Consider the following 20,701-nt stretch of genomic DNA (forward strand, 5'->3'; position numbering starts at 1 on the left):
TTTTTTTTATTAATTTCCAAATTTAAAAATTTAAAACATACAATTTAAATTCCGATACTATCGATGTGTTTCCAATGACATTAACGTCTGCAAGTTCAGTTCGAATATATCGATACCGCATCTTCCGTCCTCAATCTGGCAACGCTAGAAAAACGCGAGCCGCCTTGGAAGCAAATTACAAAACACCATGTCTTTCAGTAATTTGTTAATTAAAAGCGGTCTGAGTCCGGGCGTTCGTAGTGCCCCGGTCAGCATCCTGATCACCTCCACCCGGCAAGGACACACCATCCGTGGCAAGCCACCCGGCGTGGCCCGTACACTGGAGCAGCGAGTGCGAGGTGAGTTGATGTAACCATTCCGGTTCATTTTTCACATATATTTTAACGTATCACTGATATTTTCCCACAGAGGAGACCGCAACAGATCCAGAGGTGGTGGCCCGCATCAACATTGGCTTCCCACAGCTGAAGGAATCGCGATCGGCGCAGCTGAAGACGCGATTGGAACACCTGAAGGCGCAGAGGACCAGCAAGGAACTGGAGAAGCTGGCACGCAGCAACAAACGTAAGTAACAATCTGGGGAATATGTGCCTACTACTGCTAATTATGTTTCTTTAGTGATCATCGATTTGGATAAGGTACAGAGCACTTATGTGAAGACCACAGGTCAGCACGATCTGCGATTGCTCGCAGACCACTACGGCATCTTTGAGCACCTTTTCGGCAGTGCCTACTTTGTGCCCCGAGTGCCACTCAACATAAGCTACAACCTGGACGGTGATAGCCTGGCCCCCGTTTACAATGGCAACGTTATCAAGCCAGCAGAGGCGGCCAAGGCACCCCAGATCAGCTTCGATGGGTTACTAGATCCCATCACGGGAAAGCCCGCTGGCCAGGACACTTTCTGGACCTTGGTTGCTACCAATCCCGATGCGCACTACACAAATGGGGCGGCGGAGTGCCTGCATTGGTTCATGTAATATCTGACGACTATTTGCTTGCTTCTTGGCTAATAGCTTTCCTTTTTTCAGTGCCAACATACCCAACGGCAAGGTAAGCGAGGGCCAGGTCATCGCAGAGTACCTACCCCCGTTCCCACCTCGTGGCGTGGGTTACCAACGAATGGTATTCGTACTCTATAAGCAGCAAGAACGTCTGGATCTGGGATCTTACCAATTGGCCGACACAGACTACAATAACCTTGAGAAGCGCACCTTCAGCACTCTAGACTTCTATCGTCAGCACCAGGACCAGTTGACGCCGGCTGGTCTGGCCTTCTATCAGACCAACTGGGATGAATCGTTGACACAATTCTACCATGATGTCTTGAGTAAGTTAAGTGATAGATGTCAAATGGGATTTTACTCTCATATTTCGAATCTAACACGCAGAGAGAAAGGAGCCCGTCTATGAGTACGACTTCCCCAAGCCTTATCTGGCCGACCAGGAATTCTTCCCGCTGAAGCAGCCCTTTAATCTTTACATGGACAAACATCGCGACCAGAAGCAGCTTAACAAGGAATATCTAGAGCGCAAGCTGGCTAAGACGCATCCTTTTAATGGACCAGAGCAGCCGCTTCGGTTTCCCAATGCCCATCCCATACGCAATGTGCCGTCGTGGCTGAAGACCGAAATCCGGAAGGAACGTCTAGGCACCGGACGGGTGCAGGACTATTAGGAAATCGACGTTGTTAAGTTTGTGTCTAATAGTGGTTAACAAGTTTGTTTTTTTTTATTCACTGGAAGTACATGAGTCGCTAAAGTACACGGTTGCCTCGTCTGCAAACTACAACTACATAGATGGATATAGCCTAAATAAATATGGGAAGGGGAAGGATATATAGTAGCGGAATCGGAATTGGAATCGTGTGATGCTTAACAATTGTCCGGAAGATTCTCCATAATGTGCTAATTTAATTAGTTACCTATGTATTACATTCATTTACTTAATCGTTTGTTTGTTTTGCTTGCCTCGCGCAAAATTGGTTAAATTTGTTTGTTTTGTATTTTTTGGCACAGTTTTATACGTTTTTGTTTTACTTTGCTTTGCTGATATATCTCTGTGTTCGGATGACCCTTAGTCGTCCAACTCATTTTTCTTTTTATTAAGTACTTGACTGCTTTTCAATTCGGACAATTCGGACAGGGATCACCAGTGGAAATCCCTAAGTCTGCGCCTTGCCGTAGCTGCCAACTGGCGGCCTGTACATGGCCGGCAGAAAAGATACCTGAGTTCGATTGAAGGCATACTTTCGCTTCCCAATATTCTTGAGAACGTTGTCCATGCGTGTTCCCTCACTGAAATGAGATTCAAGAAGATGACATGGTTTAGTAAGTTTACCTTCCTTTTCGTAGCTTAGTATTTGTAATTCAATTTACAAATAGATAAATATATATTTAAAGTTTTATTTCGATTTCCAAACTTACCTTCGCATGGTGCTTAGTGCATAGGGCACATGTTTCGCCGGCAGTTGGAATTCGCGCACCAGGACACGACACTGCTCCAGGGTCACCGCCATTCCAGTTCGATCCTTGGCGCTCTTGCAGGAGGTGAACCGCAGGCCGTCCATAAGCCGGCAGGCATCCTCAGCCAAGTGCAGAATCTTGACGTTCTTGGAAACATTGGCTCGCAACTGCTGCTCCATAAATCCAAGGAGCGACTGCAGCGACTCGCCGGCGTCCACAGAACCGAGTCCCAGCTTCCGATACCTTCCGAAGTACTGACTCAAACGCAGATAATTATCCCAATTTGAGCGATGCTGTTCCCTTGTCTGACCCAGCGTTTCGGCAAAGCTGGCTTTTTCGTTGATGCCGATGTTAAAGAAGACGGGTGTGATCTTGAACGAAATGGAGGTGCCGTTGCCGGGCAAAGAGTGCTCCGGTACAGGGAGCTGAACCTCCAGTGCCTGTCGCGATCCAGTGATCCGCGGCGTCGGCGACAGAGCTGCCTCGCCTTGGGCTCGCACTAACTGGAAACTAACTGCGGACAAATCTTCAATAGCGATGCACATGTCGCTCCACATGTCCGCCTCGTTGCCGTACAGCGTAAGAAGGCCCTCAAAATAGGCTAGCGGCCCTAGATCACGGAGCATCACCAGGTAGCCCATGTCCAGTTCGCTGCCCCACAAACGAAGCATCAGAGAGCTGACCAGAGCAGTTAGCTGGAAATGAAACGGAGTTAAGCATGGAAATTGAAGGACAAAAATAAGCTTACCGCCTGGGAAAAGCAGACATCCCTGCGATACATTATGCTTGCCTGGAGCCGATTGCATCGCATATCCTGCTGTAGCCGCTGCACCGAGTGCATCAGTCGGGCAGTCTTCAACAGGCGGTCCATGGCATGGCGCAGTTTACGCATGCTGGGTCTAAGTTCCGCAGCCCAATCCGTGGTCATTGAAAGATCCAGACCATCGGTGAACTTGTTGCCCTTCTTAACAGTCACAGGGACAGATCCGGCACTTGAACCACCACTTTCCGCTGACGATGGCTTGAGATCCAGTTCGAGATTCGGTGCCTGTTTTCCGGCTGATGGAGCGGCAATCACGTCCGGTGCCTGTTGTTGCGGTGCCACCGCGAATCCTTCTCGCTTGACTGGCGCCTTTGGATGACGTAGTCGTATCGCCGGACTGTCGCAGCGTCCACAAAAGAACTTTAGCTTGCTAACGAGGCACATCACGCTTGCTTCTATATTCAGCTGGGTGAGATCCAGAGGCTCCGGCTCTTCCGTGGGCCTGTAATAGTTGGCAGACGGCGATGAGCTCATCAGTTTGGTGTCCAAGAAACCTGCCGGTGGCTGTTGATGCTGCTGCCGCTTCGCCTGTCGTCCAATCTCATCCAGGTCGATTAGCTGCAGTACTGATGGTGCAGCTGCCGTTTCTGGGATTTGGGTGGAAGTAGTGGGCTCAGATTGAGAATGCCACGCTAGCGGCAATGACTGATATGTTGCCTCCTCTTCTTCAGCCTGACGAGGATTCCTTCCCTGCTCCAGATTGCGCAGATGATCGTTGTAGCACTTGACCACATGCTGCAACGAATCGATGGCCCGGATATCTAGCGAGCTGGATGGAGAACTATTGCTTGGGTGCCAACTGTTGGAACGCATTAGCGGCGGCTGACCACGTGGCCAAAGATCTGGTGGCGCTACTACCGGCGTAGCAAAGTCCTCCAGCTCCGGGGACTTCAGTTCTAGTGCCGTCAGTTGCTGGGTGATCTTACGGAATGGCGACATCGGTTCCATCAGCACGTTCTCGGGTTCCTCGATGATCCGATGGCGCTCGATGAAGGCAACTGCCTCCTCCACGATGCTCGGCTCCCAGATGTTGAGCAGCGTACGAGTGCGGGCCACCATCTGGTTGCACAGCGGCATCATATCCTTTGAACTTCGACGACTGGCCAACTGGAGCAGTTGCGACATCAATTCGACGATCTCCTTGCGCAGCTGCTTGGTGGCCTGGACGGCATCATTGGCAGCCTGCACCTTACACGCGTTGCTTTGCTCCAGTTTCCAAGACTTGCTCTCCTGAAGAAGTCTAAAATACGATTAAGAAAGATTATGTATCTTATAGATACATGTACATATATGTATCTTATAGATATATATCTTATGTATCTTGAAGATACATATGTATATTCGACTTACTTGATGAGTCCACCGCACTTGCGACCCTTGGCATCGTGACGTGTAAAGGCACCTACGGTAACCACGTCCAACAGGCCTCTTCGCTGCAAGGTGTCATTCTGGGCCCACATCCGTTGCACATGCAGATTCACCGGCAAAAACTCCAACGACTCGTCTGCCTTTGCCGAAGATCGCTTAAAGAAAACACCATCGCGTGCCAGCTGCTGAATGTTCTGTTTTGCCTGTGAATAATCCTTGAGCAGGCGTAAGTGCTCCTCGAGCAGATTCATTTGCCGCCATCGCCACTCGCCACTCAGTTCGCCCATTCCTGAGATCTCCTGCAGCAGCTCTTTCTCACGCTGGATCCAGATTGAAAGCAATTGCTGTGGTAGCTGACAACACAGGCGGGACTCCAGCAGCGTCTCCTGGACACTGATGTCCGCGCCAAGGGAAGAATGCAGCCGATATGTGCGCAAACGAGGATTGGAGCACACACGCTGCAAGCCACATTGCTGAGGCACAAACAGCCGGACTCCTAGCTTTGGCGGCAGCGATTGGGTGCGACGATGCGCTGTGCACATTTGGGTTAGTAAGGACACCGTACAATAAATAAGGCACTCTCACCTCGTCTGGTGGTTGCTCCGGAAGCGGTTCCCGATCCATCAAATAGCTGAGTGCTGGAACGCGGTGGTCCATTCCCTGACTGACCAGGCTCTACGGCTGCATCGGGGGACCAGGAGGCGAGTGTAATAAAGCCACATTCACCGCGCGGCGATGTGAGTGGCAGACGCAGTCGGGTGGTGTCCTGAATGACACCCAGAGCCACCTCAGCGTGACCCAGCGGCAGTGCGGTGAGTGTCATCCGTTCACGGACATCGAAAACACTGAACCGAAGGCGTGTGCTTGCCGAGAATCCAGCACTGCGCTGGAAGCGCATCGTGCATAGGAATTGAGGACTACGTGTGCGCTCCTGCAGCTCTGTGCGGGCATGCTCCCGCCACAGGCAATCTTCTCCAGCCGTTGGCAGCAGTGAGCATACGACCTGTGGATTGGGCGATCGGCCCATCGTGTCCAAGGGCAGTGTATCACAGGAGAGGGCCGTCTCGCAAATGGGCAGCTCCGAGAGATCAAGTTCTGTAAGAAATAAAGTAGACCAGGTAAGATCACAGTGGAGGGATCCGAAGGAACAGCACCGAACGGCAGGGCAGAGCTAAAGCAGGAGAAATTGAATAACAAACAACACGTTAATTCCGTTTAAATTCATTAGCAAAACAAAGTTTATTCCAAGAATAAATTCATTATTTTTCTTGCAGTTCCATCACATGGATTAAATTCCACCTCCAATTCCCCTTTTGATTACACATAAATATACAACATATAAATTCGAAAATGGAGATATGGAAACCATTAGTTTCGATTAAATCAATCGCACATCCCACATCCGATTACGATTAGATTTAGCGGATACAACATACAAAATTTAACAATATATATGCAGAATGTTTGCGAATGAAGCGTATTTAGTTGCTCAATATGGAATCCAATGACAGTTTACCGGATGTGGGTGCATGAAAGTGAGCGAGAGGAGTATTGGTGTGCAGGTGGAATAGTGCATAGGTAAATATGTGGATATTTGGTTAACAAAACTAAAAACAATAACGACCTCCGCACGCCTCCGGATTGTTTGGTTTTTGGGTTAGAACTGTATAAGATCACCTTCAAACGGCGCCGCCACCACCTCCATCGTTGCAGGCGCTGGCGACTCCTCAGCGGGCGGTCCCTGCAGCTGCAGTTGGTCCTGCACTTGCTGCTCCAATGGCATCCCCAGATCAATGTGATTGCCCATTTCCGTTCCTACGTTTAGCTGTCGACTTTGGGAAACGATCTGATCTTTAAGCTGTCGGATAAGCACGTTAAGTTTTTCACTGGAGGCCTGTTCGATGCACTGCACCCAGGCCAAACGTTCGGCCGACGAACGTGTAATGAAACGCTCAGATGAGCTGTCCTTGAAGTCTGTCCACAGGTAGGAAAAATAGTAATTATTAGTATTACACTCATAATTTAAATGCATATTAATCTTACCTAGGTCGAAAACGAAGCCCTCGGGATCACGCTCCTCATTCTGGATCCGCGGGCGACAGTTCTCCAGCACCAGGAGGCCGGCTATTGCTGACTTGGGGTCCTTATCCTTGAGGTAGAACAGTAAATTGCCACGCAGTTTACACCAACGTTCAACTCTGACTGTGGGCGGGAGAATGAAGTGTGCATAAGCCAAGTGCCTGGACAGGATTCATTTGTGTGCAGGTGGCTCTAGGATGTGGGTGCAGGTGCCAGTGCATGCATGGATGCGAGTGAATGCGGGTGAGTACAATCAACTATTCATACCTTCGCTAGAACGCCACAGGAAGCCCTCCTGGCGGTCGGTTATAATAAGCAGGCCCTCCTTGTCGAACCGAGTTGCTGGATTGCTGGCCAGGGTGTTCAGTTCCGGCTTGTTAAAGCGCATGGCTGCGGGTTACTGGTCGTAATAGATATTGAAATGAAAGCCCAATAGATTAGCAACTCCATAGATGGTCGGACACACCCGCAAAAGCCAAGAGCCACATCAATAATTCACCGCAATTAAACGATGTGTACGTGCCCAGTGGGCGTGGCTGGTTATTATAGGCGCAAGGGGTGCTGGTGGGCGGCTGCTGTTCAAGGGTACACACATACTTACACACCTCCTGCTCCTGCGCCACCTCCTCCTTTTTTTGGTCCTGCGACCTCGTTACTGCCTTGTTATTGTTGCTGCTACACAGCTGGCGGTGATACTTCCCCACTCTCGCTCTCTCTTGCTGCCTTCGCTTGGCCAAGGAGCTGGGTCATCTGTCACACAGAGTACCTCCCCTTGCTCCGATTTTAAGTTTTTTTTGTACTTCGTCAGCAACTAATTAAATTTAGGAAGTTATTTAGATAAGCGCACAGCGCTACTGCTTCTTATTGGAAAATCTGCAGTTGACGACAGTGTTGAGTAATGTTCTTATTTAGAGATGACAAATATTCTAGTGTATATCGAATGGAAAGTGGATTGTTTACAAGCAGAATTTGATAACAATGCTGTTATATTCAAAAATTTTAAAAATGAATTATATCTAAAATGGAATTTGTAGGTAAATAGTAATCCAATTTATAGTAATAACGCATAAAATCGTTTTTATGATTTAAAATTGACTGATAAAGATATATATTTGAAATTATCCCCTTGGGTAACAGTGTTGAACAGTGCTAGTATGCAAAACAATTTGATTATTTTAAAAATGTAGTAATACATTTTTATTTATTTCTTATAAAATCCAGAACATCTATTTTAAAAAAATATTATTTTTTCTCATTTCTTTCCCACAACTTTAATATGAATCTTATATTCAGCATTAAGTTAAGTGATTAAAAAATCACTTTGTTTAATATCAAATTTTCCATAGTTTTAACAGTACGTAGATAACATTTTACTAAAAACAGATAGAGAGTGACATATATAGAATCTAAAAGTACACTTATCATGGTACTAAGGATATTAGCTATCAGGACTGGACTCCATTGTCCCCATTTCCGGGCTAGTGATGCCGACTAATCTTGATGTCCACGATAAATAAACGTGACCATTCCGACAACAGATCGTACTGAAGGATAAAAAGTATTAGGTTTATATGTATGCTACATCTTTCTTGGTTTACTTACATCCCGATCCACGATGTTATCGCAAAAACTCAGGTCAAGCAGTTGAAGCTTGGGACAGTGAACCAGAATGCTAAAACAAAATCAAATGTTTAGATAATCAATCCATAAACGATAATAAAAAACACCCACTCATAAATCCGCTCATGTGTTATGTTCAGAATGCCCATGAGATCCAGTTGCTCCAAATTCTTGCCCAAGGCGGCAATATGCATGAGATCGCGTTCGGTGGTTCCTCGCACCGCTGACAAGAACAGTTTCTTCAATTTCGGACAATTGGTCAGCAGCTGGAACAGGCCATCTCCTAGCGATGCCTCCCTCAGGCTATAATAACACATCATAACTCAAGGTTAATAAAGGAATCGGGATTTCTATGAAGTAGAACCTACCACCAGCCCAAATCGAGCTCCTCCAACTGATGCAAGCGAGCCAGCGACTGTAGGCCTCTGGCTGAGAGGAAGTGCGCCTTCCACAAGTCCAAAGATATCAGCTGCGTATTATACGTGGCCAAATGGGCGGCCACATTGTCCATATTCACCGAAACACCACAGAATGCTGAGGAAATATATAATACATAAAATGCTTACACGAGTTTTGAATCTTTTGCTTACCAAGATTCAGGTGCTTCAGTTTACGGTTGCCCTCGAGCATGCTGAGCAGCAATTCCGTTTCAAAGGCCGTCTGGAAGAGATCAAGACGCTCCAGATTCTTGAGATTGGCTAGACAGGAGAAATTTAGCAGCGGCGGATCAGTAGCGCAGTTGCGCAGGCTCAACTCTGTTAAAATGTATATAATTTATTAATTACTCAAGGCTGGAGACGAAAATCAAACCTATTAGATTATCACAGACTATGCCCACGTTCTCAATGCAGCTGGCATTGAGGAATTTGCAGGAGTTCAGCCGCAGGTGGGTAAGATTATCGCCGCGTTGGGTCAGAAATCTGGAAGAGTGATTGTATAAATAATCTTAATAAGATTAGTATTTCATTTCTTAACTCACTTTTTGAACTCGGTGGGCGAGACATTACCGAGACCGCCGCACCATGATAGATCCAGCTTACGCAACATGGTGGCCCGACGGGCCAGCGTACACAGCAGCTCTGAACTGGCCACATGCCAGTAGGGCTTCAAACTAAGCTCGGCATACAGAAGCGGATGTGTGGAGATGTCATAGAAGGTGCGAGATACTTGGCCCACACGGAACAAAGACTTCAGATCCAGGTAGCTAAGTATGCGCAGAAGGATTTCAAATGGCAGATCCGTAAGGCAGATTCGTGACGGCTTCTCCGCGCCCTCCACACGATTGTCCATTAGGAACTGGCTCAGATCGTTGTTGATAAAATCATGCAACTTGGTGGCACCATTTTCGCCGCAGTTCGGCTGGAATTTTAACGTGCGCAGCTTATTGCTTATGGACCCGCCTTTGCCATCGGAAGGAGTAGGAGTTCCGACAGCTTCTGGTTGCGGTGATACCAGCGTCCGGCTTTGCAACTGTTGTTTTAGCTGATGCTGCTTAACTAAAAGGTTTTGGGTTTTGGATACCGTCCGGCCGCACAGCATGATGGCATCGATCTCCGTGTAGTAGTTCAGTTGGCTATGATTAAAGTCGATGCGCAACGTTCTGACAAAAAGACGGATTTATTTTGTAAAGGTCTGCTTTTAATTGATTTCTTTAAGGACACTTACTTCGTTACCATCGTGGTCTTCTTGAGAGCCGGAGCAAAGCGACGCGAATCCAACTTTGGTCGTGCTAAATCACTTTCCGTTGCCTCCCACAGACATGTCCAGTGTTTGGTGAGACCATAAGCCCAAATGCGAACTACTGCGCCTGGATTGAAGGTCTCAAAGATGGCTACTTCTGTCGGCACCACAAATTCCTCAAAGTCCACAACTAAAATGGATAAACAGTGCATCTATATAGGTTATTATACCCAAAAGAGTGCTCAAGTTTCTTACCAATATAATCGTGTGTCTCCAGCTTTGGCAGATTCTGGGGCTGAATCTCCCGTGTGGCCGACGGAGCCCGCTGCCACCAGTCGCCGTAGGTGCGCTGCGGGCGAGAGTTGAAGGGAAACTCTAAACGGGTCGTTCTGCATGGGCCAAACGGACTCACCATGGGAAAAGTCTCCGGAAAGTCGCCGTAGGCGGGGAATTTGGTTGGCCTGCCAATCACATTTGCTGCCGTATACGAGATGCTATAATCGATCCCATACTGCGAGCTGAAGTCGAGAACTCCTAGGACATACTGCTCCAGGTAGTAGCCTTCGTCGGACTGCTCCGACTGCATCTTGCTACCGCAACCAAACCAGCCGTATTCCCGCTGCCTTTGCCGTAGCATGGCCGTAAAGTCGACAAAGGCGTCCGCCTCTGCGGGACTGTCCGTGTCGCTGGACTCCCCGTGTTCGCCGTATGCCAGCAAGGACATGGCCAGCGCCAGCTGCTGAGGGCGTTGGCCGTATGTAAGCCTCAGCGTGTCGATGGACTGCAGGCAGCGCCCGAGTCCCAGTTCCCGGCCCGCGTACCAGGGCAGGCGATGGGCATAACCAAGCCAGAGTCGTTGATGTTGCCGATGCCACTGATTCTGCTTGCCGGTATCGTCGTGTCCAAGGATTTCTGTTGCTGATGTACCTCTGAATGTTGTGGCTGTGGGTGTCGACTCCTCAATTCCAAGGTTAATTATGGTCCTTGAGCTTGTCCTGTCCCTGGGTTGCCCTTGAATTAGGACCACCTGGGTTCGGTCACGTTGCTGTGCCAGACCTTAATGGCCCTTGCTCCCGCTTTTTCGTCGATGCTAGTGGTGACGCTAATCCAATTAATGGTCAGTTGCGGAATCCTCTTTAGTTTCCAGCTTTATTCGCGCCACGCTTTTGCTTTATCCGTTGTCCGCTGAACTCTGACCTTTGTCCACCTCTATAGCTAAGCGGGGGTGTCTGTACTTTTGATAAATCTTTTGACGTTTCGCGGTTATTTAGTGATTTCACTGGCAAAACAAAAGAAATTTTGGCTTGTTTAAAAGACAAAAACAATACTGTTATCGATATAAAGACTGAGCCTATCATTCTTATCGATAGGCTTTTCCGTGTTGGCTAACGTGTAATCTTATGATCGAATTTCGATTTAATACATAATTGTATTATTAATAGTTTATAAAAGATGGTTATCTAAATGGTCTTGGATGTTCTATAAAAGTGTAACCTTCAGGAGTAGTGGAAACTGCATATAAGAATCATTATGCTATTTCAAAATCGTCATTGAATGCTGGTCTGCTGTCTCGTGCAAGGGTCGCCTCGTCGTTACGTTCCTAGCCATCCCAATTTAACGGCGTGCAACAGCTGAATCCGCGATCCGATTCCAATCCATGCTACGATTGCCGACGATTTTGAGGAAGTTCAGCATGAAGACGCGTCAGAGGCTGGACTACCGCAACAAACTTATCCTGGCGCCAATGGTGCGCGTTGGCACGCTGCCCATGCGACTCTTGGCCTTGGAAATGGGTGCGGATATCGTTTACACAGAAGAGCTAGTAGACCTTAAGCTGATCAAGAGCATTCGCAGGCCAAATCGTACGTAAATTGCCCCGGAAGGCATTCAATTTCCATCTAATTCATCCCGTCTATCCATAAAGATGCCCTGGGAACGGTGGACTTTGTGGATCCATCGGATGGCACGATTGTATTCCGTACTTGCGCCCAAGAGACCTCCCGTTTGGTTCTGCAAATGGGCACCAGCGATGCTGGAAGGGCTCTGGCCGTGGGGAAGCTGCTGCAGCGCGACATATCCGGATTAGACATCAATATGGGATGCCCCAAAGAGTTCTCCATAAAGGGCGGAATGGGCGCTGCCCTGCTTTCCGATCCCGACAAGGCGGCACTTATTCTGCGTACTCTTTGCTCTGGCTTAGACATTCCAGTCACCTGTAAAATACGCATTCTGCCGGACGTAGAAGGGACCATTGACTTGGTGCAAAAGTTGGCCGCCACAGGAATAGCAGCCATTGGCATTCATGCCAGGACGCGAGACGAGCGTCCTCAGCATCCTGCCCATCCAGAAGTTCTGCGGGCTGTTGCCCAGGCAGTGGATATACCAATCATCGCCAATGGCGGTTCGAAGAACATGCACTGCTACGAAGATTTGCGGAAGTTCCAGGTGGAATGTGGCGCCGCCAGCGTAATGGTGGCTCGTGCCGCTCAGATCAACGTAAGCATCTTTCGGCCAGAGGGCCTACTGCCTATGGACGAGCTTATTGAAAAATACCTGCGCCTGTGCGTTGATTACGACAACGCGCCGCACAATTCAAAATACTGTGTGCAGAGCATCCTCAGGGAGCTGCAGGAGACCCCACGGGGTAAACGTTTCCTTCAGTGCCAGACGCTGCAGCAGATCTGCGAGATTTGGGAATTGGGCGACTATTGTCGTCGGAAGCAGAAGGAGCTAAAGACGCTAGGCAACTCAGGACGGGCCGAAGTTGAGCCGCCAGAGGCGCAGGCCAAGCGACAAAAGTTGGAGGAGGCTGAAACAGCTATTTTGGATGATTATGCAGGCGTTATTTGCCGAAACATGCCTTTTCTTCGCTCAACCTATCCAAGTGGTAAGATTCTAGAATCACATTTGTGTACGGAATACTTATACCTTATGCTTCGCTCTTAGATAACCATCTGCCTAAGACGCAGTTGTATGTTCATGCAGGAAGGGAAGGAAAATCCCCGCCTGCCTATGAAACACAGCAGTGCGACAAACTATTCCGGTCCATTTGCACCTATGATGGCCAACGTTTCAGTAGTTCGTTCTGGGAGAAGAACAAGAAACAGGCAGAACAGGGAGCCGCTCTGGTGGCCCTCCTCCATCTTGGCCAGCTGGAGGCAGAGGTTTTGCGCGATAATGGTAGTCTACTCAATTGACAAGCGTACAGAATCTATAGGTAATTTTGTGTAAATACCTCCTAGTAGGCTATGTCTGAACTTTAATTGTTTGCTTTTGGCTGCCTTAAATGTTGACAGTGGTTACAGTGTTACTTGGACTTTATCCCATGGGTTCATATTATTTTTATTTTCTTAATAAAAGAAAACCATATAAAGTTACGGCTGCATAGTTGAAATGTTTCTAATATTTAATACTTTTAAAACGTTCATGAATTTACAAATAATTTAAACGAAATTTTTTTATATTTTATACATTTAATTTAAAAAGTCAGTTAATTAAGAGCATTTTAAGCAATTATTTATCGTTTGGGCTAATTTGATCTTGTTAAGATAAAATATAACTTAATGGAATACTCGTCAGCTACTATCAAAGGCTACAATCGTTTAAAAGTCCAACTAAACCAAAAAATCATATAATTCGAACATTTTTTTCGGCCAACACAGAGTTTTGTGTAATTCTCTTTTTTTGAATTATATTTATTAGGGGCTGTTTAATTTCCTAGTGTCGGGTTCAATGGTGAGATGGAGATATGAGGCGTGAGGTGCGCTAGCTGCATACGCTTAGTGGGGCCGTCGCTGTCCTTGTTGTCCGCCATGGTGTTGGCCATGAGGATTACCATGCTGATGGGCATTGGGATTGCCATGTGGCTGGGCATGGGGATTGCCATGCGGATGGGCATGTGGATTGCCATGTGGATGGCCATGGGAATTGGGCGGTGGCGGCATCATGGCATGGTCATCACGAAATCCAAAGCTCGCGATATAGTTTAGCAAATATTCCTTAGTAACGGGTTGCCTTATACTCTCCACAACGGCTGAAATGGTTTTTCCAATATAATTACAAAATCTCACTATCACTAAGGATTACTACTTACAGCAGGCTGTATTATAACTGTTGGGTTGCTTCTTGTCCGTTCGCTCGCGCATAAACTCCCAGTTGCCGTACTGATTCATGGTGCACTCAACGATCCTGTTGTCCAAGTCTCGAATCTCCTTCGTCAGCTTTTGCATCCGTCCGAAGGGTGCATCATGACCACCGACATATAGGAAACCAACCTTCATTGTGAGCAAGCTACATGGATGGCAAGCCAATGATTAATTAAACCTATTCGTTTGGGTTTCTCTGTCAGAATACTCACCCCTCGCCACGCTCTGTTAAAATTTTGAGCCGAAAGTCCACCGAGTTGAGCTCATGTGGCTTCCACTTAAATACGTCTGGGCAAACACCTGCTGTATACGGCTGTAGAGATGGCTGGAAGATGAGGCCATCCGGTTCGTGGGCCAACTTCCGGGAGAACTTCTCGCCCAGCAGTCTAACAGACATCCAAATATCCCAGAAATCTTTGCCGCGCACACTAAACGCCTGAAGGCGCTGATTGATTATACCTTGCTTCATGCCCAAGATGCGGGGACCTGTGGTGGCAATAGGTTACATTCAGAGATCGCATAAGATCGCAAATTGATAATACGCTTACCAATAACATCGTTCTTTATGTGATCCAGTCGATTGGGATAGTATGGTTTGTCCCGCACATCACGATTAGAAATACGAACAATGTCGTAGACGAGGTACCGCGGCGTTACTGTGTCGCCAATCTTGTCCAGCACCATCTCCTGCAAGCCCCAAAACAAATAAGATTAGATGAATTTGAATCAGATTATCGATTGCCACCTACCCCATCAAGGAGAGTGCCGTCGAGATGTTCGTTAAGGTTCTTGCCATCTAAAAATGTCACGTTCTCCACCTGGAAACAGGAGTGATTACGATCGAAGAAGTATACTTCATCCCGACCATCGATGAGCATCATGTAGCGGGTACCGTCTGCCTTCCAAGACACCCGATATGGTATCTCGCTGAGGCGCTTTATGTTCTTCATGTCCATGGACACTGGCTGGGCACCGGGGAAGCCGTTCTTTTTCCACTGGCACCAATCCTGTACCTTACGTTGCAGATCCCCAAGCCGCGGCTGGTCAGTAACTTGCCGCACACCCGGAACTCCAGCCATAAAGGTAGCATTTTTAATAACCACCTCCCGGCGCCGCTTTTTTCTTGGCTGTCCATCAGACGTGGATGCATCTGCGTCGCCTTCTGCCCCCTCACCTTCTCCTTCGACCTCATCATCCTGATCGTGGCCCTGCTGTGACGTAGATGAGCTTTTGTCGTCAAATTGCCGCTTTCGACTGTCTGTCGCCGAGCCATCGCCGTTGCTGTCATCATAATCGAGACACCAATTGGGCTGCTCTGGTGCTGCCGGAGCGTCCTCTTCATCATCATAACGCTTATAAAGCTCATTAATATAGTCCTGCTTATAGATGCCTGGCGGTCGGGCGTTGGCAAAAACAGCTAGAGCTGCCTCCACGGAGCAATCGAGTCGCTCGACCATGTAAGAGACGATCAGGAAGCCGGTTCGGTTGAAGCCGTGCGTGCAGTGCACGGCAATAACATCGAATGGACGTTCGTTAATAAAATTGTCCACGATCTCAATGAAGCTGTGCGTCTGTTCCGGTGAGGGCGTTTCTCCGTGACCGCGGCACTGCAGCTTAATATACTGAGCTCCGCGCTCTTCCACCGTCGATCGATCATAGAAGCGTTTCGTGTTGGTCAGATCCACCCAGAGGCCAAGTTTCAGCTGCAATTATGGTATAAATTGGTTGGGTGAGTTGATTGCTGTGTCAACTCTGATATGGTTTAGCTACCTTGATCGTCTTGCAGTAGTCAAAGAGCATCTCGGGACGAAAGGTGCACTCGATGGGCATCTTATCTTGAAAGTTCTGACTCAGTGGTGTCTTGAAGGCCAGGAATCGCTCAGCGATGATGGAGTCGCTCTTGCGCGGACAATACAACCAGCGGTTGGGCAATGGCCCAGAGCCACGCTCTCGATCCCGATGAGATTGGGCCATGATGCGGTGGCTCCTGCTGCTGACGACGACAGGTGCAAGTTCCGTTCCCGATTTGATCTGTTTGGATCAGGGGACGTCGCAGGTGTTGTTGTAGTTCCTGGTGCAGTTGTGGTTGCCGTTGCAGCGATTGCTCGCCGGCCTGGATTCCTTTAGAGGATTGCCTAGCCTGGTTGTCTAGCCTCGATTGTCCGAGGCGAGCAATCGATATCAGGAGCTGCAAAATGCTTGACTCTATCGAGTTGTCTAACTACCGCCATCGGATATATTGGACTGTGATGCTATCGATAAGATTGTTTACACTGTACCACCGATAAATTTAAAAAGATTTTTGGGGGTATTTATTTTCAAATTTTCAAAACTTTTGTAAAATTCTCTGATTTATTAAGCTCAAATATCAGTTTAAATATCGCAAATAAGCGGTTTCTATAACTTCATCGTTAATAATCAAAGAAAAATATATCTTATTTTATTTCAATATTAATATTTTATAAAGTAAAAACATTTTATTTTATATGAAGTATAACTGCTCTTATAAGAAACTAAGTTTTAATTGTTCAATTCTTTTATCCTATCGATAATCGATTTTCAAAAAAATGCACACGAACTGCAAAACTTTTGCATAAAAATAAACAATTTAATTGCTGCATATTTCTGCCTGTGGCTACATTCAAATACGCATCGATTCGATATGAACTTGGAACATGTACATACTTACATATATATAGCCGGAGAATTATTTACTGCAGTGTAAATAAACACTGCCGTATTGTTTTTGGGTTCGAAAATCGAATACTTAACACCAAATACTGTTGCTCGGCCGCAACAAAAAATGCCCGATGTCGAAAAACGAGGAGGCGAGAAGGTTTAGCCCATAACCGCACCATTTCGCTCCTCACTCGATCCCTGATCGCTGACCGGGCGCGATCTCCATTCCAATTGTGAAATTTTCTAAATCTAAAATAAAAATAATACACATTTTTTTCTTGCGATTTTCCGTTTGAATTCGCTTACTCGCTTGATCGTTTTGCGGCCCATTAAACCAAACTAGTCCGTAAGCCATTTAATTCCGTCGTAAAGTTTTTACCATGGCCGCGAACGCTTCAAATCGACAGCCGGAGCCGAAATTTCCGGCAGTAATGCCGCGAGTTACGGGAACGGTGAACACCAATCCGGCAGTGCCCAAATCGCCGGACGGTCTTACAGCTTTGGTGGCCAGGAAGAGCATTACGTCCATGTCGGATGAGGAGATCATCCAAGAAAACCTCAACGAGATCCTTGACCTCAAGTCGCGAGTAAGTTCAGGATAATGCGTTGTTTTAGTACAGTGAACTAAAGAGAAGTACAAAAATCTATAAACTAATCTTTTGTCACTAAATTTTCCTAAGGTATCCATAAATTTTTAACTTATGGGTGTACAGTTTCTAAAGAAACCCCAAACTAAAATGTACTAATATGGATACTTCTGTAGTGTTTATTTTTTTTCTGTGTTTTGTGACTCATCGGAAACACCTTGATTTACGGGCACGTCATTACGGATACTATTTGACTTCCAGTTCTTTTTTTTTTAAATTTGCAGCCGTCTCTCAAAGTTTGTACGACGCCATCGATTGTGGCGCCGTCATTACCAGAATGTGTCAGACATTAAACCTGAAATTTTCATTTAGTTTTCCTTTAGATCTTTTCAACGTACAGTGAACATGTGAAGTGCATAAGCCATGAATTATATATTTAGTTTTAAAATGTTATAATGCCAATCAAAAGTAGATTCAAAATTTACTGCGTGTTTTTTAAAAACTTTTCCGACATCAAAACTTCGATAAAATCACACAAAAAAAGTTTACTTTTTTGTTCAAATCACCTAAACAAAATCAACACATCTTTAAGATATACAAAAATTCCAAGCGTTTTGTGTAAATCACAGCATTTAATGAAGTGTAAGATAATCAAACTTATATAAGGTTTTCCTTTCGGAATTCCTGTGTGCAATTAAAATAATTTTAATACACACATTTTTGCAATTGTAAAGTCCAGTAGTGGAAAACTATATCTGTTTCTTGGCTTCCTATACATCCTAATTTAATTGGCTGCATAATTTTTTTTATAAGATACAATTTTTTGAGTGTTTTTTTTTTTTGTTTTTTTGCTAATATTTACTGTAGATTCTATAGTTGCGAATCCATTGTTTTTCTCTTGTGTATAAGCGTCTATATGCATGGAACGTGGAAATTGTAAACAATTGTTTTATGGCATCACACTCACCAAAACCTGAGAGAGAAAGAAATATGAATAGCCCTGAAAATTCAGATTCTGCGACTGCATCTAGTAATGAGTCAACTGGTGGCACCATTTCTCATGAATCCATCGTCCTTTTTGCAGGAGGAACGAAAAGCCAATGGACGCTTAGTAGCTGTCATCGTCTGTTTTCTGGGTACGTTTACGGCTATTTCGTGGCATTTTGGATAAGTTGAACTTTTCTAACACAAATCACAACCATCTGTTTTTTCAAAGATTTCAATTCTTAGAAGAAAGAGCATTAAATATAAAGTATTGTTTCATAATTGCTCAAAAGGCATCTATTGTTTTGAATAAGTTATATAAATCTAAAATACCTCTCTTCACCTTCATTTTTTAAAACATTCGGTCGGAAGAGATAATTAGAAATGTCCGATTCTCGGATGATTGGTGTTAGCTAAATGCGACTATATATCTAGAGTGTACATTAAAAGCCACCAATTAACGGATTACCCATTCTGCAGTACTTTTCCTGGCCGTTTATCATGCCTGTGTCCGGAAATCGGAGAACTCGCTGGCTGGCGTCCTAGTTCCGGCTGGCATTATGCTGTCATACGGCGCCTGGGTGGTCGTCCTGGCCAAAAGGGACAGGCACAGGCGAGCCATGTTTGTAGGACATTTAACTTGCAGTGAACCAAGCGAGATGAGTTCATTCAGAGATGCTCTTAAATTTTTCAGGAGCGGCACATCGAGGAAGTGACACTGAAAAATAAGATCGAGTTGGAGGAGAAGCATGCTCGGCACGCGAAGCATTCGCACTCTCATCATGGACAATCTGGAACAGATTCCACGGGCAGTGCCTCTAGTGCATTGCACTATGTAAACGAATTGCTACCAAATGGCGAGCATCGCAAAAAGCAGAGACGCCATCGTCACAAGGAACGATCTGGGGATCGTGAGGATGGTCATCATCAACATGCCTCAGAAATCGGAGTGCATCGTGGTGCACCCAAAAGGCCAAGTTTTAGGCAGAAGCTCTTTGGCCAGACAATCGCTCATGTAAAGTTGGTGGAGGCACAGAGTGATAGCACGGATTCGGCTGGTGGACCGGGGCCCGGTTCAAAGTCGGGACGAAGTACGGGCTTAAGTCCGAGCAACGCCAATGCCAATACGAATCCCGGTGAGAAACGACAGCGGTTGCAGCGTCTGGACACCCTGCCCCTGCCGCAGGTGGTGCGAGTAAGCTCAATGCCATAAGATATAAGATTATATGGGTACGTTTTTGGGGTCGGAGGGATGGCCTCGCCATTGTATCGAATAAATAAATGTATTATAAAAAATATAAACAGGAAATTGGCCTTTATAAATAGACGGCAATCAAAGGAAGGAAATGATCCGATCTCCGTATGGAAATCAATGCTAAATACGTGAGAATTGTATTGTGCGAACAGTTCTGCCCATATGGCTTTCGCCTGATAGCTATATCTCGAAATGTTCTATAATCTTATTCATTTAATCATTTAAATTCATATTTGTTTTTTAATTTCATTTTATATTTATATAAAGTATATAATGCCATTTCCTGCTGACAACAAAATTGTAAAATTTCCGGTCTGGTTAATGTTTTTTTGAGGAATTATTTGTTTTGTATTTTTAATTTACCACAAAATTTTCCTACTTGCGTCCTAAAAAATGTTACATTTGTTTAAATTACCTTCAAATTGATATATGTACGTAGTGCATTTCCATTGTTTGTCTGAATTAATGATGGCGTTATATTTAACGATCAGCACCACTATCCCTAGATGTATGTTCTCGCAATTGTGTGCATGCTTTTGGGACACGGAGTGGGCGCTAATTCCGGGCATATTGTTTTCGGTCATTGATTATTGTTATTACAGTTTAATAGCTTACATGTGGTGGACCACACTCTGCCGCTGGTAGCCCCGATTTTTAGGTATTCCCCCAAAACCAGAAGCGTTGTTTACTCGATGTGCCTTTTGCACCGAAGTTCAGTGCCGTCAACTATGAACTACAAAAATGAAAACATAAAAGTGGCTAAATTTATGGGGACTATGTACTTATTTATTTTATGATTAGCTATTTTTTTTTATAACATTTTAGGTTGTAATCCGTCGGGATGGAACCCAGTTCTCTATAGTTACTTGCTAATTTATTTCATGTTCTATAAGATATATTATAGCATGGAGATGGTTGTATTCGTAAAATAAATTACATTATTTTTTGTTATTACTACATATTTTAAGATTTTAAGATTAAACACCTGAAATAGTTTAAAAATATTTGTTTAAAA

General features: G+C 45.7%; 6 protein-coding genes across 12 annotated transcripts; 3 read left to right on the forward strand and 3 right to left on the reverse strand.

Annotated features, from left to right (window-relative positions):
* Positions 1–70: 70 nt before the first annotated feature.
* Positions 71–1,797, forward strand: LOC108102930 (39S ribosomal protein L38, mitochondrial). Its single transcript, XM_017208190.2, has 5 exons — positions 71–338; positions 409–564; positions 619–976; positions 1,032–1,330; positions 1,392–1,797. The coding sequence occupies exons 1-5, from the start codon at positions 188–190 to the stop codon at positions 1,676–1,678; spliced, it is 1,251 nt and encodes a 416-aa protein (XP_017063679.1). The 5' UTR covers positions 71–187; the 3' UTR covers positions 1,679–1,797.
* LOC108102924 (inositol polyphosphate-4-phosphatase type I A) lies at positions 1,714–7,655 on the reverse strand. 4 transcript variants are annotated; one of them, XM_017208181.2, is made up of 9 exons: positions 7,334–7,655; positions 7,004–7,136; positions 6,701–6,859; positions 6,335–6,631; positions 5,243–5,752; positions 4,640–5,189; positions 3,215–4,529; positions 2,428–3,161; positions 1,714–2,298 (listed from the first exon to the last, which is right to left on the reverse strand). In XM_017208181.2, the coding sequence occupies exons 2-9, from the start codon at positions 7,122–7,124 to the stop codon at positions 2,166–2,168; spliced, it is 3,819 nt and encodes a 1,272-aa protein (XP_017063670.1). In that variant the 5' UTR covers positions 7,125–7,136; positions 7,334–7,655; the 3' UTR covers positions 1,714–2,165. The 4 variants fall into 4 exon arrangements, with proteins under 4 accessions (XP_017063670.1, XP_017063669.1, XP_017063668.1 ...); XM_017208180.2 differs by having other exon boundaries at positions 7,330–7,655; XM_017208179.2 differs by having other exon boundaries at positions 7,342–7,654.
* On the forward strand, positions 6,868–19,833 carry LOC108102933. Of its 2 annotated transcripts, none has more exons than XM_017208195.1 (4): positions 6,868–6,979; positions 18,532–18,583; positions 18,912–19,057; positions 19,126–19,833. In XM_017208195.1, exons 1-4 carry the CDS (start codon positions 6,974–6,976, stop codon positions 19,642–19,644), a joined length of 723 nt encoding a protein of 240 aa, XP_017063684.1. In that variant the 5' UTR covers positions 6,868–6,973; the 3' UTR covers positions 19,645–19,833. The 2 variants fall into 2 exon arrangements, with proteins under 2 accessions (XP_017063684.1, XP_017063683.1); XM_017208194.1 differs by lacking the exon at positions 6,868–6,979 and adding an exon at positions 17,064–17,447.
* LOC108102926 (F-box/LRR-repeat protein 4) lies at positions 8,032–11,355 on the reverse strand. 2 transcript variants are annotated; one of them, XM_017208185.2, is made up of 10 exons: positions 10,449–11,355; positions 10,292–10,385; positions 10,022–10,226; positions 9,336–9,956; positions 9,167–9,276; positions 8,947–9,111; positions 8,725–8,890; positions 8,468–8,659; positions 8,339–8,408; positions 8,032–8,280 (listed from the first exon to the last, which is right to left on the reverse strand). In XM_017208185.2, exons 1-10 carry the CDS (start codon positions 10,758–10,760, stop codon positions 8,215–8,217), a joined length of 2,001 nt encoding a protein of 666 aa, XP_017063674.1. In that variant the 5' UTR covers positions 10,761–11,355; the 3' UTR covers positions 8,032–8,214. The 2 variants fall into 2 exon arrangements, with proteins under 2 accessions (XP_017063674.1, XP_017063673.1); XM_017208184.2 differs by having other exon boundaries at positions 10,292–11,355.
* On the forward strand, positions 11,486–13,413 carry LOC108102929 (tRNA-dihydrouridine(20) synthase [NAD(P)+]-like). Of its 2 annotated transcripts, XM_017208188.2 has the most exons (4): positions 11,486–11,898; positions 11,961–12,923; positions 12,983–13,253; positions 13,333–13,413. In XM_017208188.2, exons 1-3 carry the CDS (start codon positions 11,694–11,696, stop codon positions 13,231–13,233), a joined length of 1,419 nt encoding a protein of 472 aa, XP_017063677.1. In that variant the 5' UTR covers positions 11,486–11,693; the 3' UTR covers positions 13,234–13,253; positions 13,333–13,413. The 2 variants fall into 2 exon arrangements, with proteins under 2 accessions (XP_017063677.1, XP_017063676.1); XM_017208187.2 differs by having other exon boundaries at positions 11,487–11,898; positions 12,983–13,413.
* Positions 13,411–16,353, reverse strand: LOC108102928 (mRNA-capping enzyme). Its single transcript, XM_017208186.2, has 6 exons — positions 15,952–16,353; positions 14,931–15,884; positions 14,730–14,868; positions 14,394–14,667; positions 14,130–14,326; positions 13,411–14,069 (listed from the first exon to the last, which is right to left on the reverse strand). Exons 1-6 carry the CDS (start codon positions 16,153–16,155, stop codon positions 13,816–13,818), a joined length of 2,022 nt encoding a protein of 673 aa, XP_017063675.1. The 5' UTR covers positions 16,156–16,353; the 3' UTR covers positions 13,411–13,815.
* Positions 19,834–20,701: the final 868 nt, after the last annotated feature.

Source organism: Drosophila eugracilis, unplaced genomic scaffold (assembly GCF_018153835.1).
Source record: "Drosophila eugracilis isolate 14026-0451.02 unplaced genomic scaffold, ASM1815383v1 contig_124, whole genome shotgun sequence".
Taxonomy (NCBI): Eukaryota; Metazoa; Arthropoda; class Insecta; order Diptera; family Drosophilidae; genus Drosophila; species Drosophila eugracilis.

What these genes read in the sequence shown, in the direction of transcription:
- LOC108102930 (XM_017208190.2), top strand. Translation starts at nt 188, where the DNA reads ATGTCTTTCAGTAATTTGTTAATTAAAAGCGGTCTGAGTCCGGGCGTT. An exon ending in ACTGGAGCAGCGAGTGCGAG is followed by an intron (nt 339 to 408) that starts GTGAGTTGATGT and finishes ATTTTCCCACAG; the next exon opens with AGGAGACCGCAACAGATCCA. An exon ending in GCTGGCACGCAGCAACAAAC is followed by an intron (nt 565 to 618) that starts GTAAGTAACAAT and finishes ATGTTTCTTTAG; the next exon opens with TGATCATCGATTTGGATAAG.
- LOC108102933 (XM_017208194.1), top strand. Translation starts at nt 17,241, where the DNA reads ATGGCCGCGAACGCTTCAAATCGACAGCCGGAGCCGAAATTTCCGGCA. An exon ending in TCCTTGACCTCAAGTCGCGA is followed by an intron (nt 17,448 to 18,531) that starts GTAAGTTCAGGA and finishes TCCTTTTTGCAG; the next exon opens with GAGGAACGAAAAGCCAATGG. An exon ending in TGTCATCGTCTGTTTTCTGG is followed by an intron (nt 18,584 to 18,911) that starts GTACGTTTACGG and finishes CCCATTCTGCAG; the next exon opens with TACTTTTCCTGGCCGTTTAT.
- LOC108102926 (XM_017208184.2), bottom strand. Translation starts at nt 10,760, where the DNA reads ATGTCCTTGCTGGCATACGGCGAACACGGGGAGTCCAGCGACACGGAC. An exon ending in GGAGACACACGATTATATTG is followed by an intron (nt 10,227 to 10,291) that starts GTAAGAAACTTG and finishes TATCCATTTTAG; the next exon opens with TTGTGGACTTTGAGGAATTT. An exon ending in AGTCTGTGATAATCTAATAG is followed by an intron (nt 9,112 to 9,166) that starts GTTTGATTTTCG and finishes ACATTTTAACAG; the next exon opens with AGTTGAGCCTGCGCAACTGC.
- LOC108102924 (XM_017208181.2), bottom strand. Translation starts at nt 7,124, where the DNA reads ATGCGCTTTAACAAGCCGGAACTGAACACCCTGGCCAGCAATCCAGCA. An exon ending in ATGTCTGCTTTTCCCAGGCG is followed by an intron (nt 3,162 to 3,214) that starts GTAAGCTTATTT and finishes TTTCATTTCCAG; the next exon opens with CTAACTGCTCTGGTCAGCTC. An exon ending in GCACTAAGCACCATGCGAAG is followed by an intron (nt 2,299 to 2,427) that starts GTAAGTTTGGAA and finishes ATCTCATTTCAG; the next exon opens with TGAGGGAACACGCATGGACA.
- LOC108102928 (XM_017208186.2), bottom strand. Translation starts at nt 16,155, where the DNA reads ATGGCCCAATCTCATCGGGATCGAGAGCGTGGCTCTGGGCCATTGCCC. An exon ending in ACTACTGCAAGACGATCAAG is followed by an intron (nt 15,885 to 15,951) that starts GTAGCTAAACCA and finishes CCATAATTGCAG; the next exon opens with CTGAAACTTGGCCTCTGGGT. An exon ending in TTAACAGAGCGTGGCGAGGG is followed by an intron (nt 14,327 to 14,393) that starts GTGAGTATTCTG and finishes CCATCCATGTAG; the next exon opens with CTTGCTCACAATGAAGGTTG.
- LOC108102929 (XM_017208188.2), top strand. Translation starts at nt 11,694, where the DNA reads ATGCTACGATTGCCGACGATTTTGAGGAAGTTCAGCATGAAGACGCGT. An exon ending in GAGCATTCGCAGGCCAAATC is followed by an intron (nt 11,899 to 11,960) that starts GTACGTAAATTG and finishes CTATCCATAAAG; the next exon opens with ATGCCCTGGGAACGGTGGAC. An exon ending in TCGCTCAACCTATCCAAGTG is followed by an intron (nt 12,924 to 12,982) that starts GTAAGATTCTAG and finishes CTTCGCTCTTAG; the next exon opens with ATAACCATCTGCCTAAGACG.